The following is a 17561-nucleotide window of genomic DNA, read 5'->3' on the forward strand; positions in this document are numbered from 1 at the left end:
TGTAGTTTACCACTTGTCAGCACAGGTCTAAATGTCTAGGTTCTACTGTTGAAAAAGCAGCAAGCAATTTACAATAAAATTATGATGCAATTTTTTACACTTATACTTCTCTATTTCCTCCCCACCTCTTCAAAGTAATTTTAAAATATTCAAAAGCTCTCAAGTTCTGCCAAAAGTTCGAATAAGGTCAGGCTTTATGTAGTTACTTGAACAAAATTGTAAGCTGCAACATTTGAAACTCACTCACTCTTCCCCTCACCATTAAATCTCCATCACTCCAAAAGTAGACTAATGTGTTTTTGCTCTATCTCATACTTTCACTGAGTAGTTTCCCCAGATTCGGCTATTGCTGAAAGGGGAGACAGACAGACAGAGTTTTTAGTCTTGCCCTCATTAAGACTAATTTCAAACATTCACAACCATTTATACTACAGGGGAAAAGGCGAGCAGTTGGCAAGTCAGCTCTGATTGGCTAAGAGATTGCCACAGAAGAAGCAACATAGAAATTGGGAATGCACACGTTCCTGGTAATTCAAAATGCACAAGGCTTGAACATATCTCTTTTGTTTGCAGAGAACAGATCTCTGCGTGTGAATGTATGTCAGTTCCAACCAGCAGTTAATGAGTCACATTACAAGTTTGACCGATTATTTAACATTGAACATTAGTGCAGCTATTTGCACACTCTGAGTGCTATCTCTTCTCAGAATCACACCTAACAGGAGACATCTTATTGAAAAATGTAGACGAGTTGATTATGGTCTGTTCTCTGTATATTACAAACAAGCAAAGGAGCATGTTGTGTGGTTCAATCAGCCAATGGGTGTGATATATGGCCCATGTTCCTGGTATCGCGTCAGCCTGGAAATTCATATACGACTTTGCTCAACTATGTAACAAGAAGAATGTATTTTTGGACCAATGGTAGCATACTGTTGGTGGAAATACTGCTTACATAACCACTGTACAGTCAGTTCTGCTGTAACGCAGTAGCGCCATTCTCTTGCAATCTTGTGTTATTAGAAAATCGCGTAATAGCAGTACCACTTAAACTAATGGGGCTGGAATCACGTTGTAACCAATACATGGTTTAAAGCGTTATGCTTTAGAAACAGTGCCCTCAGTTCATCAATCTTGTTAGTGAATTCACATTAACAGAACGCATGTTGTTGCAGAATGACCTGTACAGTATAAATTATTATGATTGCTTGACGGATCCAAATCTAAAGCCTTCAGCAATATGTCTCTCTTTTCCAAATTCCACATTTTCACTGACAATTCTGGTCCTGCACTGGCCCAGTTTTCTTCATTTTCATTCCTTTTGGCATCCCTTTCCCTTCTGTGTGTTTATTCCATGTATTTTAGCTTCGTCCACCAACAGGTAGGCCAATTCTAATTCCGTCCAGTTGTGCTCATAGTAACTAATGTTTTGGTAATTTACTTGAACATCCTTTCAGGTCTGCAAAATATACTTATTCTGGCTGCCATCAGCTATTACATCTCCAGCATTTTTCCCCGTGTTTTTATAAGATGCAGAGTTTAGATAAAGGAGACTCCTTTTTTTTTAAAGGAACAAGGACACCCTTATGGATGCCGTATTTGAGATTGTGCTTTTGGAATAACAATTACTTCTTTATTATGAAAAAGATTCAGCTACCGGGGAACAAATGACTTATCTACCAACCTCTTCAATATGGAGTCATACAGCACTGAAACTGACCCTCCAGCCCAACCAGTCCATAATCCCAAAGGGTTTTTCTGTACAATTCTGTCAGTTTTAGTCTGAACAGGTAGTTTTAATAATTATTTTTGTAAGACAATACTCAAATTATCAGAACGGTTTTTAAAATATACATTCAAAATTAGGATTAAATTTGACTTTGTAAAACGTTTTTGTTATATAGTCCATTAGACTTCAAGCTTAGAAATGAAACAGACTTTTGCACACTCCTGAATACAATATCATTTGCAACTAATAATTTAAGCATAGACAATCCTGAATTGAAACATACTTAACACCTAGTCGCTGAAAGGAAAGTGCTTTTTTAAATTCAGTTTTTGGATATGAACAGTGTTGGCACTTCCTGCCCTAAAAAGGTGGTAAAGCAGCAGGATGGCATAGGTACACCCACACAGCTGTTCGGAAGAGAGTTCCAGGATTTTGACCAAGCTTCAGTGAAGGAACAAGAATACATTCCAAACTACTTGGAGCGTTCATCTGCTCTCCTCATCCTTCTAGGTCACAGGAGCTAGAAGCTGCTATTGAAGGGATCTTAATGTGTTGCTAAAGTCTATGTTGTAGTTGGTGCACACTGCAATAAATGTGCATGACTGTTGAGGAATTGTTTAAAGTGCTGGAATGGACGACAATGAAGCAGAGTGCTTTGTTCTTGAGTGCTGTTGAAGCTGGAATAAGCCAGCAATTTGGCATTACATTCTTGACTTATGCCTAATAGATGGTGGACAGGCTTTGGGGAGTCACTGTGGAAGTCTCAACATCTGTCTTGCTTTCCTCCATCCACAGTATCCAAGGGTCCAGACACACCTACCAGGTGAAGCTGCACTTTACAGGCACTTCCCACAATCTAGTCGACTACATTCACTGCTCACAATGTGGCCTCCTCTACATTGGGGGAAACGAAGTGTAGACTGAGTGACTGCTTTGCAGAACATCTACATTCTGCCCACAAAAATGACCCGGAGCTTCCAGCTGCCTGCCGCTTTGACACCTCACCCTGTTCCATGGCCAACATCCCTATCTCAGGCTTGCTGCAGGGCTCCAGGGAAGTTCAGTGTAAGCTGGAAGAGCAACACCTCATTTTTCCTGCTTGGGGACCCTGCAGCCCTCCAGACTCGATACTGAATTCAATAATTTTAGGTCCTGAACTCCACCATGTCCTAACCCTCAAGTCGACACACCAGGCCTTGTCATTACATAGGCTGCCATTACACACTACTTCCTGTTGGCCACTAATAGTCCCTATTAGCAGCTATTTACCTTCACTGCCAGATCGTTATCAAATCCTTGTCTGTCAAACTGTTCTTCTCTCTGTTTGGGCTCTATCCCTATCACTGAGCCTGGCTCTGTGGCTCAGAAGGGAAGGGAGGAGAATAGGAGAGTGATAGTGAGAGGAGATTCAATGGTAAGAGGAACAGACAGGAGATTCTGTGGTCGTAAACTAGATTCCCAGATGATATGTTGCCCTCGGTGCCAGGGTCAGAGATGTCTTGGATTGAGTCTACAGGATTCTCAAGTGTGGGGGGTGGAGTGAGCAGCCAGAAGCTGTGGTACATGTCGGTACCAATGGCATAGCTAGGGAAAAGAATGACTACCTGAAAAATTAATAAAGGGAGTTAGATTGGAAGCTGGAAGGCAGGATGTGCAGAGTAGTAATCTCAGGATTGCTACCGGTGCCACAGGCTAGTGGGGCTAGGAACAGAGCGAGTGCAGCTGAACATGTAGCTGCAGGGCTGGTGTAGGAGGGAGGGCTTCAGATATGTGGGATATCATTGGGATATCTTCTGGAGAAGGTGGGACCTGTACAAGGAGGATGGGGTTGCACCTGAACCGGAGGGGCACTAATATCCTGGGTGGGAGGTTTGCTAGAGCCCTTCAGGAGGGTTTCAACTAGTTTGGCAGGAGAATAGGAACTGGAACTATGGATCAGAGGATGGGGTAGCTGGTGAACAGGCAGATACAGCGTGCAGAGAGTCTATGAGGAAGGATGGACAGTTAATAAGGCAAAGTTCCAGTCAGTGTGATGGGCTAATGTATGTCTAGTTTAATGCAAGAAGTGTCAAGAATAAGGATGATGAACTTACAGCATGGATCAGTACTTGAACTATGATGTTTTGACCATTATGTTGACTTGGATATCACAGGGGCAGGAATGGTTATTGGTTGTTCCGGGGTTTAGATATTTCAAAAGGAACATGGAGGGAGGTAAAAGAGGTGGGGGAGTGACATTACTAATAAGGGATAGTATCACAGCTGCAGGAAGGGAGGCTGTCGAACAGAATTTGTCCACTGAAACAGGAAAGGAGTAGTCACTTTATTGGGAGTTTTCTATAGACCCCAGCCCCTAATAGCAACAGAGACACAGAGGAGCAGATTGGGAGGCAGGTTTTGGAAAGGTGCAGAAGTAACAGGGTTGTTGCCACGGATGGCTTCAACTTCTCTAATATTGATTGGAACCTCCTTAGTGCAAATAGTTTGGATGGAGCAGATTTTGTCAGGTGTGTCCAGGCAAGGTTCCTGACTCGGTATATAGATAGGCAGACTAGAGGGGAGGCCATATTGGATTTGGTGCTTAGTGTGAGAGCATTTCGGTGATAATGATCACAACTCCCTGAACTTTACTATAGTCATGGACAGGGATAGGAGCAGACGGTATGGGAAAGTATTTAATTGGGGGAGGGGGAATTACAATGCTATTAGACAGGAACAGTGGAGTATAAATTGGGAGCAGATATTCTCAGGGAAATGCATGACAAAAATGTGGAGGTTGGTTAGGGAGCACTTGCTGATTGTGCTGAATACATTTATCCCACTGAGGCAAGGATGCGATGGTAGGGTGAAGGAACCTTGGGTGACAAGGGATGTGTAACATCGAATCAAGAGGAAGAATGAAGCTTACTTAAGGTTGAGGAAGCAAGGAACAGACAGGGCTTGAGAGGGTTACAAGGTAGCCAGGAAGGAACTGAAGAATAGACTTAGGAAAGCTAGAAGGGGGCACGAAAAAGCTTTAGCTGATAGGATTAAGGAAAGCCCTAAGGCATTCTACACTTTCATAAGGAACAAGAGGATGGCCCCTGAGTGAGGGTAGGGCCGATCAGGGATAGTGGAGGAACTTGTGCCTGGAGTCAGAGGAGGTAGGAGAGGTGCTTAATGAACACTTTGCTTCAGTATTCACTAGTGTGAGGGACCTTGTCATTTGTGAGGACAGTGTGAAACAGGTTGATATGCTCTAACAGGTTGATGTTAAGAAGGAGGATGTGCTGGAAATTTTGAAAAACATGAGATAAGTCTCTTGGGCCAGTCAGGATATACCCAGGGTTTCTACACAAAGCAAGAGAAGAGATTTCTGCGATCTTTGCATTCTCACTGTCCACTGGAGTAGTACCAGATGATTGGAGGGTGGCAATTGTTATTCCCTTGTTCAAGAAAGGGAATAGGGAAAATCCTGGGAATTACAGACCAGCCAGTGGTGGGCAAATTATTGGAAAGGATTTTGGCAGACAGGATTTATGATTACTAGGAAAAGCATTGTTTGATTAGTGGTAGTCATCTCAACATTGAGAGGGGTGGGTCATGCTTCACAAGCCTTATTGAATTTGTTGGGGATGTAACAACAAATTGATGAAGGTAGAGCAGTGGATGTGGTGAGTATGGATTTTAACAAGGCATTTGATAAGATTCCCCATGGTAGACTCATTAGAAAGTAAGGAGTCATGGGATACAGGAAAATTTGTCTGTCTGGATACAGAACTGGCTGGCCCATAGAAGCCAGAGGGTGGTAGTTGATGGAAAGTATTCAGCCTGGAGCTCGATGACCAATGGTGTTCCGCAGTGATCTGTTCTGGGACCTCTGCTCTTTGTGATTTTTATAACTGACTTGGATGAGGAGTTGGAAGGGTGGGTTAGTGAGTTTGCTGATGACACAAAGGTTGGTGGAGTGGTAGTTAGTGTGGAGGGCTGTTGTAGGTTGCAATGGGACATTGACAGGATGTAGAGCTGGGCTGAGAAGTGGCAAATGGAATTCAACCTGGAAAAGTGTGAATTCACTTTGGAAGGTCAAATTTGAATGCAGAATACAGGGTTAAAGGCAGGATTCTTGGCAGTGTGGAGGTACAGAGGGATCTTGAGGTCCACATCCATAGACCCTTCAAAGTTACCACCCAAGTGGATAGGGTTATTAAGAAAGTGTACAGTGTGTTGGTTTTCATTAGCAGGGGATTGAGTTTAAGATCCGCAAGGTTGTGCTGCAGCTCTATAAAGCCCTGGTTAGATCACACTTGGAATATTGTGTCCAATTCTGGTCGCCTCATTATAGGAAGGATGTGGAAGATTTAGAGAGAGTGCAGAGGAGATTTACCAGGCTGCTGTCTGGACTGGAGGGCATGTCTTATGAAGAAAGGTTGGGAAAGCTTGGGCTTTTCTTATTGGAATGAAGAAGGATGAGAGGCGACTTGATAGAGGTGTCCAAGATGTTGAGAGGCACAGAGAGAGTGGATAACCAGAGACTTTTTTCCCCAGAGTGGAAATGGGTATCACAAAGGCGCATAATTTTAAAGTGATTGGAGCAAGGTTTAGGGGAGATGTCAGAGCCATGTTCTTTACACAGAGAGTGGTGGGTGTGTGGAATTTACTGCCAGTGGTGGTAGTAGTCAGATATATTAGGGACATTTAAGCCACTCTCGGATAGGGACATGGATGATAGTAAAATGAAGGGTACGTAGGTTAGTTTGAACTTAGGGTAGGCTAAAAGGTCGGCACAACATCAAGGGCTGAAGGGCCTGTACTGTGCTGTACTGTTCTATGTTCTATCATTTATTCCTTCCACTATTTTCCCCCACCCTATCAATTGACATTTCCCCAGCTACCATCAGTTCTAAGGAAGGGTCACTGGACCCAAAACGTTAACTCTGATTTCTCTCCACAGATGCTGCCAGACCTGCTGAGTTTTCCCAGCAACTTCTGTTTTTGTTTCTGATTTACAATGTCCGCAATTCTTTTGGTTTTTATTCTGTCTTGCACTTGAGGCCAGTGTTCATAAGTTGGTCCAGTTCAGTTTCTAGACATACAGAATACCAAAAGGGAATGAGGACCTAGCTCAAAGAATGGAGTTTATTATACCCAAAATAGTTTACCAACAGATGTTTATGAATTATCTCTGTAAAAACGGTATAAAACTCCAAAAAGAAATTCAATTCAACAATTAGGCACAATAAAATTCCTGACAATTTTCAAATCAAACAGTGTAGCTCACCTGTCACAAACTACTGCACTCACGTCTCTATTCTACAAGTTGGAAAGGAAAGCATTGATTCTATCATTGATCAAACACATCCATATTTTTAAAAGACACATTACCCTTGAAATTTCTGCACAATTTATGCCCTGCATGTTAACAAAGAAACATTTGAGATTTATAAAAAACTCAAAACTCCATCATGACTAAATAGGGTTTGATCCCTGAGTGCTATCCAGTGTAATATTTGTCTCCAATCATTATCAAATACATCTACATTTAAATGGATCAGTTTCTGTGCCTTTTTTACATAACTGTTACAGTATGGAACAGGGGCATTTGACCCACTGCGTCCACACTGGCTCTCCAGACATCATGTCACCTGCTTTATTTCCTCCTCTCTGTAACTCTGCACATGGTCATTTGAAAAGGAACAATCAAATTCCGTTAACACTCGAGCGAATTTGCCTCCACCACACACTCAGTATAATCCAAACCCTGAACATCCTTTGTGAAGAAGGAATTCTTCATAGAACTATTGATTCTAATTATTTTAAATCTGTACCATCTTCTTTGAGATCCTTTGGCAAGAGGGAAATCTTTCTCCGTATTTACTCTTTCCATGATTTTGAATACTTTAATTCAGTTCTCTCAACCTTATTTAAAACCTGCTCCTTTTCAATTTTAAATCCTTCTAGTGACAGAACGTTCTCCTTTTTTACCACAGCCTGGGTAACATCACCCTCTTTGGTAAAGACAGATGCAAAGTCTTTGTTTAATACTTTAACATTGCCTTCTGCCTTCATTTGTAAATCCCCTAATGAGCCACACTCCACTTTTTACCATCCTTATGTTATTTATAGAAGACTTTGCAATTCCCTTTTGTCTTAGCTTCCAGGCTCTTTTCATATTCCCTCTTTGACTCTCTTATTTGCTGTTTCATCACCTCTCTGGACCTTGGATATTCATCCCATTGTATTTTCTACCTAACATCATAATTTCTACCTCTTTGTCATCCTGCTGTGGATTTGTTTGCCTTTTTGTGGGACTATATCTTGACTGTGCTTCAAACATCTTCTCCTCTTTGACTGTTCAGCTATTGCTGTTCTGGCCCTACCTTTGACTCCAATGTATCCATCCCAGATCCATCCATTGAAGCTGGCTTTGCCAACTGGTCATTATCCTTTTCCATCATCTTATCCCCCAAAGTGTTTTCCCACTGACACTTGATCTAATCGACTTATTTCTGAGATGCAGACTGAGCAGGTGCTTCCTTTCTTGTTGATCTGAAAGGAAAGTGCCCTTTACACCACTACCATCCGAGTCAGGACACCATTTGTTCTGGATGTAGGTTTGCTCACTGAGCTGGAAGATTCATTTCCAGACATTTCATCACCCTACTAGGTCATATCTTCTGTGGGTGTCCGGGCGAAGCACTGTTGATAATTCCTGCTTTCTCCTTATATGTTTGGGTTTCTTTGGGTCCACCAGAAGCTCACTAAAGATGTTACCTAGTAGGGTGATGAAATGTCTGGAAACTAACCTTCCAGCTCAATGAGCAAACCTACATCCAGAACCTCAACCTGAGTTACAAATCTTCTCAAAACTCACTAACACCATTTGTCCCCCAATTTGCTACTTGGATGATTCCAAGGTAAAATTCCAAATTAGCACTTTGTTGTAAAGCATTAAGTAACATGCCAAAAATCTTCTGAATTCACACCAAGAATGAGGAGTCAGTCTTCAGGCCTTCAAACCTCCTCAGCCCAGCATTCAATTAGATCAGGTTTCGTCCGCATTTCAACTCCATTTCTCAGCCTTTGCTCCCTATCTTTTGACAATCTTCTAAATTGTATTTATACAGTGATTTTAAACATAATAAAACATCTTCAGTCCTCACACAGGCTTTAAAGATCAACGTTTGGCAATCAGCAACACAAGAGAAATATTAGGCCGGGTGACCTAATGCTTGGTTGAAGAGGTGGGCTTTGAGGAGGATCTTCATCAAGGGAGTCGAAAAATGCGGCTCTGAAAAAGCACAGCAGGTCAGGCAGCATCCGAGGAGCAGGAGAATCAACGTTCATTCCAGATGAAGGGCTTATGCCCGAAACGTCAATTCTCCTGCTCCTCGGATGGTGCCTGACTTGTTTTCCCAGTGCCACAATTTTCATCTCCGACTCTCCAGCATCAGCAATCCTCATTTTCTCTTCAGGAAGGGAGTACAGAAAACTGGAGAGTTTGAGAACCAGGCAACTGAAGCCATGGTCACCAATAAAACCCATCAGAGTTCAAATTCAACCGTCTGCAGCCTTTTATCAGGAGTTGCAGATTTCCACCATTCTTCATCATAGAATCCCTACAGGTGTGGAAGGAGGCCATTCGGTCCATCGACAGTGACACTCATTGTGGATACGTTTTCTGATTTCACTCCTGAGTTTTCGATTGCGGCTCCTGTTCTATATTCTCAGAGTGGAGAAATCAGCTGTTCTGGATCTGTTTTGTCAAGTCCCTTCATCATTTTAAACACTTCCATTAAATTACTTCTAAACCATAGAAAATCAAATGAATTCAAGTAGAGCTCTAACGCATAGTGGGTCCAGAATGTGAAATGTTACCTGCAAAGTCAATATACATCTTGTGTTCAACAGTTAACTCCAGGAGGAGACCACTCAAGGTTTATCCCTTTGAAATCTGTCTCTTTGAGATAAAGGCCTTTAGACTTTTTAATTCCATTTGGAAACTGGCTGTTTTTTGTTTATCTATATGAACATCCAATCTCTTCTTTCCCCCACAATTCCTAATATTGCATCTGTGAGAATATGCCTTTCCTCTGAACCTCACACTTCCCATTGCTGAACTCTGACAGTCAGTTCTGCCCACTCCCTTCCTCTGTAAATGCAATGAACGACTCTAACTGCCAAACAACTTTCTCCATAAAATATCAATCAAGTAATAATGTTAGAAACCATCCTCAAAATACATTGTCTCAAAGTTTCAAGTCAGAACATATAATTTATGAGTCACTGTTTTATTCCTCCTGCCTTTTTAACCAACAGCAACTTTCATTTTAAAATGGTCATTCTGCGCCACAGGTGAAGCTAAAACGCACCAAGGAGGCATTCATGACATGAAATGTTGCGGCCGTACAAGACATAGGTTAGGCCGCTGTTGGAATATTGTAAGCAATTATTGTCTCCTTCCTGTTGGAAGGATGTTGTGAAGCCTGAAAGGGTTCAGAAAAGACTTACAAGGATGTTGCCAGGGTTGGAAAATTTGAGCTATAGGGAGAGGTTGAATAGGCTGGGGCTGTTTTCCCTGGAGGAGGCTGAGGGGTGACCTTATAGAGGTTTATAAAATCATGAGGGGCATGGATAGAATAACTAGAGAAAGTATTTTCCCTGGGGTGGGAGCGTCCAGAACTAGAGGGCATAGGTTTAGGGTGAGAGGGGAAAGATATAAAAGAGACCTAAGGGACAATTTTTCCATGCAGACGGTGGTACATGTATGGAATGAGCTGCCAGAGGAAGTGGTGGAGCTGAAAAATGTGTTGCTGGAAAAGTGCAGCAGGTCAGGCAGCATCAAAGGAGAAGGAGAATCGACGTTTCAAGCATAAGCCCTTCTTCAGGAATGAGGAGGGTGTGTCCAGCAGGCTAAGATAAAAGGTAGGGAGGAGGGACTTGGGGGAAGGGCGTTGGGAATGCGATAGGTGGAAGGAGGTTAAGGTGAGGGTGATAGGCCGGAGTGGGGGTGGGGGCGGAGAGGTCGGGAAGAAGATTGCAGGTCAAGAAGGCGGTGCTGGGTCCGAGGGTTGGGACTGAGACAAGGTGGGGGGAGGGGAAATGAGGTAGGTGAAGAAATCTGCATTCATCCCTTGTGGTTGGAGGGTTCCTAGGTGGAAGATGAGGCGCTCTTCCTCCAGACGCCGTGTTGTCATGGTCTGGCGATGGAGGAGGCCAAGGACCTGCATGTCCTTGGTGGAGTGGGAGGGGGAGTTGAAAGTGTTGAGCCACAGGGTGGTTGGGTTGGTTGGTGCGGGTGTCCCAGAGGTGTTCTCTGAAACGTTCCGCAAGGAGGCGGCCTGTCTCCCCAATGTATAGGAGGCCACATCGGGTGCAGTGGATGCAGTAAATGATGTGTGTGGAGGTGCAGGTGAATTTGTGATGGATATGGAAGGATCCCTTGGGGCCTTGGAGGGAAATGAGGGGGGAGGTGTGGGCGCAAGTTTTGCATTTCTTGTGGGAAGTGGAGGAGGCTGGTACATTTACAACATTTAAAAGGCATCTGGATGGGTATATGAATAGGAAGGGTTTGGAGGGAAATGGGCTGGGTGCTGGCAGGTGGAACTCGACTGTGTTGCGATATCTGGTCGGCATGGAGGGGTTGGACCGAAGGGTCTGTTTCCATGCTGTACATCTCTATGACTCTATGAAGCAACATCACATAACACCCAAACCATCTGCATCTAAAACATGGTGCATTCACAACATTGTTGCAAGACCAAATGACATTGACGGTCCTGCCTGACATTTCTCAGACTGACCGAGCTACCTCCTGGCCAGGTCTGACCTGGATTCACTTCTGCGTTACCCTATATCCAGAGATGCACCATCCTGCCTGGCAGCTGGATATCACCCACTTTCATGCAGCGTTCCTCCAGAGCCAGATCTAATTCAGATTCACAGCACTGTCCTTTATGTTATACAGCCCACACTCACACTGAAGATAGCACCAAACAGACATTGGCAATGCCAGCTGGGAATGCTGAGTAACAGGCAAAGAGATTCCTGAAAGAATCAGCAGTCTCTCAATCCCCTCCCAAAACTCCAGAACTGACCCAGCTCTCTGATTAACTCTCTCGTGCCATCAACACAATTCACCTGCTCCGTGTGCCTGCCTCAGCACTGCCAGGAAGGCAGCATCCTTTGCTCCCTGGTCCATGCCCAACTTGCACATTTGCCCCACCGTCTCAGTGTCTAGATTAGAGTGGTGCTGGAAAAGCACAGCAGGTCAGGCAGCATCCGAGGAGCAGGAAAATTGACCTTTCAGGCAAAAAGGGCTAATGAAGGGCTTTTGCTTGAAACGTCGACTCTCCTGCTCCTCGGATGTTGCCAGACCTGCTGTGCTTCTCCAGCACCACTCTAATCTAGACTCTGATCTGCAGCATCTGCAGTCCTCACTTTTGCCACCCTCTCAGTGTACCAGCCTCATCCTTAAGGCTCCCCTTCGCCCTGGCTTCTGTCATTGTCCATCCTGGTTCTGCCCTCCTGCTGACACCTCCACCCTTCTCCACCCCACCCCAATCTCATCCCAAAACCCAACCATTTCACTGTGCCCTCACCAGGCAGTAACCTGCCGTAGCCCCAGCCCTATCCCCCAGCACTGTCAGGGCTCCAGTCCTCTCCCTATTCTACAACGCCCTTAACGCCTACTGCAATCCATACACAGTCTGGTCCTCTCTCTCAACCCCCTGCTGTTCCTGAAACAGGAGGGACTGCTGCAGTGAGACCAGCTCCTGGTCTGTCTCTGCACCGAGAGTATTCCCATCTCCACCTGACTGCTAGGGAGTTGGGAAATTAACGTCGCTCCCAACCCGTTAAAACAGCTCATGGGAGCCAAACTGAAAACACTGCAGCGTATTCACTTCCTTCAAAGCCGACACTGCACCTTGCAATGCTTTTCAGAGACAAAACAGAATTCAAAATGACCATTTTGATTCAGTTCAGCGCAGTCATTTAACGCGACTGTCTGTCTCCTTCGGGAGGAGGCGATGGTGAAATGAAGGAGGCAAGGCAAGCGGATTTGTTGAGCCCGGCACATTGCTGCACAAGATGCTGAAATTGTACTCACACCACCAGCCGGGAGATCATCCAGGATACCATGGCGAGGGGTCGAGCTGATAGCCGCTGGGGATGTGTCCTGAGGCCAGCTCCAGTGTCTCAGTCGCAGTGTGTTCGGGCAAGCCCCAGTCCTGGCTGCACCCTATCACCCTCTCCCCACTGCACTGAGTGAGGCAGCTCAAGGCCAGGCGGAGTTCCGGCTCCTCAAGCAATACCAGACTTTAAAAGGGGAATGACGCAGCCTCCGTCCTCCACAGGACAGAAATAAATATATAAATACAGCGCTTTCCCTCCGAAAGCCGGGCTTTTCCTTTCTCGCTGCTGTGTCTGTCAGCTCTGGGCGCACACAGACGGTTCTCTCTCATGGCCCCCTTTTTGCTGTCTGTCTGCCTCTCAATGCAGTGCTCTCCCACAAGTTACAGATCTGACCTGCTCGGGGGGGGAGCTCCGATCATCCCCCACCACCACAACAACGTTGATCTTGATGCAGCACATTACTGCAGATGCTGGAATCTGGACTGAAAACTACAACTGTTGGAGAGCACAGTGGGTCAGACAGAAAGCAAGCTAACGTTTCCAGTCTGGATGGCTGTGCTGCTCTCTCTCTCTCCATGGATGCTGCCTGACCTGCTGTGATTTCCAGCATTGTTTGCTTTTTTTCAATATTTATTCTGATGTTGTTCTTTGCAACACAAAGAGATTGAGTGTAAGCTGATCCATCATGCCTTTAAGGATCAGTATATCTGTGCCATGTCCCAAATCACCCGTTCCCAAAATGTGTCTTCTAGCTGATGTCCAGCTGGAATATGTCTGTCCGGTCATGGGGGCAAGGAAGATCATCATTCTGTCTTAATGCATTCATCGCCCCTCACCCAACCCCATCACCCACACATTTTGCAGTTGTATCAGAAATGTTCTGTAGTGATAGGAACCAGATGGATCTTATTGACCTATGAAACCCTCTACTGGGCCTGTTAACCTGGGCCAGTCAGGGAGTCCTGGCTGACAGAGATAAACAGGGGATGGCCTGGCCAAACTGGCCATCAACAGGTCCAGGCAGCGGGCCATGGAGGGGGTCGTTAGGGCCGACTGCCTGCCCCTCTTCCGAGGTTACGTTAGAGCCCGGGTGTCCTTGGAGAAGGAGCACGCGGTGTCCACCGACACCCTGGAGTCGTTCAGGGAGAGGTGGGCGCCGCAGGGAGTGGAGTGTATTATTTCTCCCTCCAATTCTATTTTGATTTAATCCCTACCCTCCCCTTCACTGTTTTGATCACACAGCATTGCCCTTTGGTGTGAAGGGCAGTGCTTGTCACTGGCCACTCGGGTGTTTTTCCTATCTTCCTGGTGGTGGAAATTGAATAAAGATTGGTGCACTTTGTGTCTTTCACTGTGTTGCATATCTACACACACGCACACACACCATGGGTGCTGGGGAAAAAATAAGCACTACCGCAGTTAGGCGGTAGTGTGGAAAATGAAAGAAAAAAAAGAAAAAAAATGAGAAAAAAAAGAGAGAAAAAAATAAATGTTCATGTTATCACACAGCATTTCCCTTTGACAAAAAAAAGAAAAAATGAAAAAAAATTAAAAAAAATAAAAAAATAAACAGGGGATGGCCTGGCCAAACTGGCCATAAACAGGTCCAGGCAGCGGGCCATGGAGGGGGTCGTTAGGGCCGACTGCCTGCCCCTCTTCCGGGGTTACGTTAGAGCCCGGGTGTCCTTGGAGAAGGAGCACGCGGTGTCCACCAACACCCTGGAGTCGTTCAGGGAGAGGTGGGCGCCGCAGGGAGTGGAGTGCATCATTTCTCCCTCCAACTCTATTTTGATGTAGTCCCTACCCTCCCCTTCACTGTTTTGATCACACAGCATTGCCCTTTGCTGTGAAGGGCACTGCTTGTCACTGGCCACTCGGGTGTTTGCCTATCTTGAGAGTAGGATCAGTGTGTGACTGTGACTGTGTGTGTACATGCAAGGACTCTCCTCCTTGAAGGGGACTCTCCCTGTTGCTGCTTGGGGCCTGCCTCACTGCTGCTGCCTGGGACTTGCCTTGGGGCCCCTCCCCAGGACCTCCACCATTGCTGCTGCTGTTGCCTGAGGCCCACCTCCACTGCTGCTGCCTGGGACTCGATTTTGGGGCTGCCTGGGACTTGCCTTGGGGACCCTCCCCGGCAGGCCTGCCCCCCACCACTGCTGTGACTGAGGAACTGCCCAGGACTTGCCAGAGGCCTGCCTCCACCGCCGCTGCCTGGGACTTGCCTTGGGCCCCTCCCCACAACCTCCACCACTACTGCCGCTGCTGACTGGGACTCTATTTTGGGGCTGCCTGGGACTTGCCTTGGGGACCGTCCCCAACAGGTCTGCCCCCACCGCTGCGGCCTAGGACTTCCAGAGGCCTGCCTCCACTGCTACTGTTGCCTGAGGCCTGCCTCCAACACCACTGCCTGGGACTCGCTTTGTCCCCTCCCCAGGACCTGCACCACTGCCACTGCTGGAGGCCCGCCTCCACTACAGCTGACTGGGACTCTATTTTGGGGCTGCCTGGGACTTGCCTTGGGGACCCTCCCCAACAGGTCTACCCCCACTGCTGCAACCAAGGGCCTGCCCAGGACTTGCCAGAGGCCCACCTCCACCACTGCTGCTGCCAGAGGCCCAACACAACGTACAGCAGCAGAGTATGTCGAGCCCGAAGGTCGCGGGGCCCAGCCGCACCTACGCCGGGGTAGCCGCTGCCTTAGGCTCGGCTGTCCCGACCCCGGCCGCAACCCAAACCCCCTTCAGGCAGCAGACCAAACGCCTGGGGGTAAAGGCCTATCCCCACCCCAATATGAGCATCGAGGCCTGCAGCAAGGCCATGGCTAGTGTGGTCGGCCCACTGGCCATCGTCGCTGCGGCCCGAATGTACGGGAAGGCCGTATTTTTCCTCAAGACCGAGCAAGCGGTCCACCTGGCCGTGGAGAGGGGGCTCACTGTGGGCGGGACACATTTGCCCGTCGACCCTTTGGAGGTTACGGCCCAGAGGGTCGTGATCTCCAACGTCCCACCCTTCATTGCCAGCGAGCTCCTTCTCCCCCACCTCACCACCTTGGGGGAGATCCGGTCAGGGATCCAGCCGCTCCTGCTCGGTCTGAAGGACCCCGCCCTCCGGCACATCTACTCCTTCCGACGCCAGGTGTTCATTTTCCTGGCCCGGGAGGAGGTCACCGAGGGCTCCTTCACCCTCATCCACGAGGGCGCGGCCTACCGCACCTTCTGGACGGCGGGCGGTGCCACCTGTGCTGTGAGGTGGGCACATTAGAAGAAACTGCCCCACCCAGAAGGCTGCCCAGCCCTCGCCAACAGCTAATGGTGGTGCCGCCGCACCCACTCCCCCCTCCCCCAAAGTCAACACCACAAGCCCCGGCACCGGAGCCTGAGCCGGAGGCTTCCAATCCTCCAGCCTCCGGTAGGGAGGCGGGTGAGCGTCCGGCCGGTCAGAAGGCGCTCAAAAAAGACGCGTCGCGTCAAGCCCGCCCACGGGGAGACCACCCTATCCCCTTCCCCGACACCTAGCCCACAACCTGCCCCGCCCCGGCACGACAATGCCCCTGCGGCCGTGCCAGCGTCGCCCCGGCGTGGGAACCCTGACCCCCCCCCCAACCCCCAAACCTGTACCTGATCCTGGCCCCACTGACACCACATCTACCCCCTCACCCCGATAGAGAAACCCCTGGGGCTTCGACGCCCGCCCCTGGTGCTGCAACACATGGCCTGGGGACTCCCGAGCCCTGGCACGAACCTGGGGGGAGCCACCGCTGACCAACCTCCTGCAGCAACCGTGTCTCCGGGCCCTGGAGAGGGAACTGGGCCCCTGCCCTGCCTTGCCTTGCCTGCCATCACCTGATAAACCAGGGGTGGAGCAGGAAGTGACATGGCTGACCCTCTCCACCCTGGCCACGCCCCCTGTCTTTCCCCAGCCGATCGTATTCTGGGAAAGGCTGGTGGGAGGGACCTCGGGCCCCATGACCACCAAGGCAGGCGGAGAGGGCAAGGCCCATAAATTCCCCCCTGTCTCTCTGGGGAAGAGGTGCTAGCCCTTGGAGGGGAGAGACATTCCTGCAGCGTGCTGGTGGCACTGTCCCTCTCCAGGGGACGAGCCAACGGTGCCCCCCAACTGTTCCGCACCACGACCCGACCTGCCACAACCCCCCAGGAGCTACAGTAGGGCCTCCTGCTGCCCTGACTCCTCTGGCTCCTAGGGAGGGCTTTAACAACCACGAGGGCTGTGGTGCAGGCGATGATGGAGGACCCTCGGCTGGGTCATTGAGTGGCAGAGGGGAGGAAGGTGTTACCCTCGCTCCTCCCTCCCAGACTGTGTTTTTCTGGGGACCTTGGCCCTGGGGGATGACCTTTTTCCCCCCGAGGAGCCGGGTGTCCTGGTGTCGGGAGAGGAGCGGGGCCCCGAGCCTCTGCCGCCTGACGACCCGCACTCGGGGCGTTCCAGGATGGGGTGATTCGAGGAAGGTACCGCCGGTGACCCTGGGGGTGGGGTCGCCGGGGGTTTGAGGCCGGTTTGTGGCACTGGACCAGCCCCCATCCTCTCGGTGGGGGAAGGGTCGGTGACCGAGGGCGACCTCCCGGAGGAGGGTTCGGGATCAGTGGCGGACACCAGTGACGACGTGGACTCTGTCTGCAGTGACATTTTCAAATCCCAGGTGCCCCTCATCCCCCTCGGCGAACTCTGGGAATTTGTCGAGGAAACTTGGTGTCGCCGG

At 48.3% G+C, this 17561-nt stretch overlaps 1 protein-coding gene across 2 annotated transcripts in view; it reads right to left on the reverse strand.

Annotated features, from left to right (window-relative positions):
• Positions 1–13310, reverse strand: part of LOC140492259 (receptor expression-enhancing protein 2-like) — a 103808-nt gene extending 90498 nt beyond the window's left edge. For both annotated transcript variants that reach the window (XM_072591194.1, XM_072591193.1), the window contains exon 1: positions 12819–13310. In XM_072591194.1, coding sequence (XP_072447295.1) covers positions 12819–12850 — 32 coding nt within the window. In that variant the 5' untranslated portion in view covers positions 12851–13310. The remainder of the gene's footprint in view (positions 1–12818) is intronic.
• Positions 13311–17561: the final 4251 nt, after the last annotated feature.

This window comes from Chiloscyllium punctatum, chromosome 20, assembly GCF_047496795.1.
Source record: "Chiloscyllium punctatum isolate Juve2018m chromosome 20, sChiPun1.3, whole genome shotgun sequence".
Taxonomy (NCBI): domain Eukaryota; kingdom Metazoa; phylum Chordata; class Chondrichthyes; order Orectolobiformes; family Hemiscylliidae; genus Chiloscyllium; species Chiloscyllium punctatum.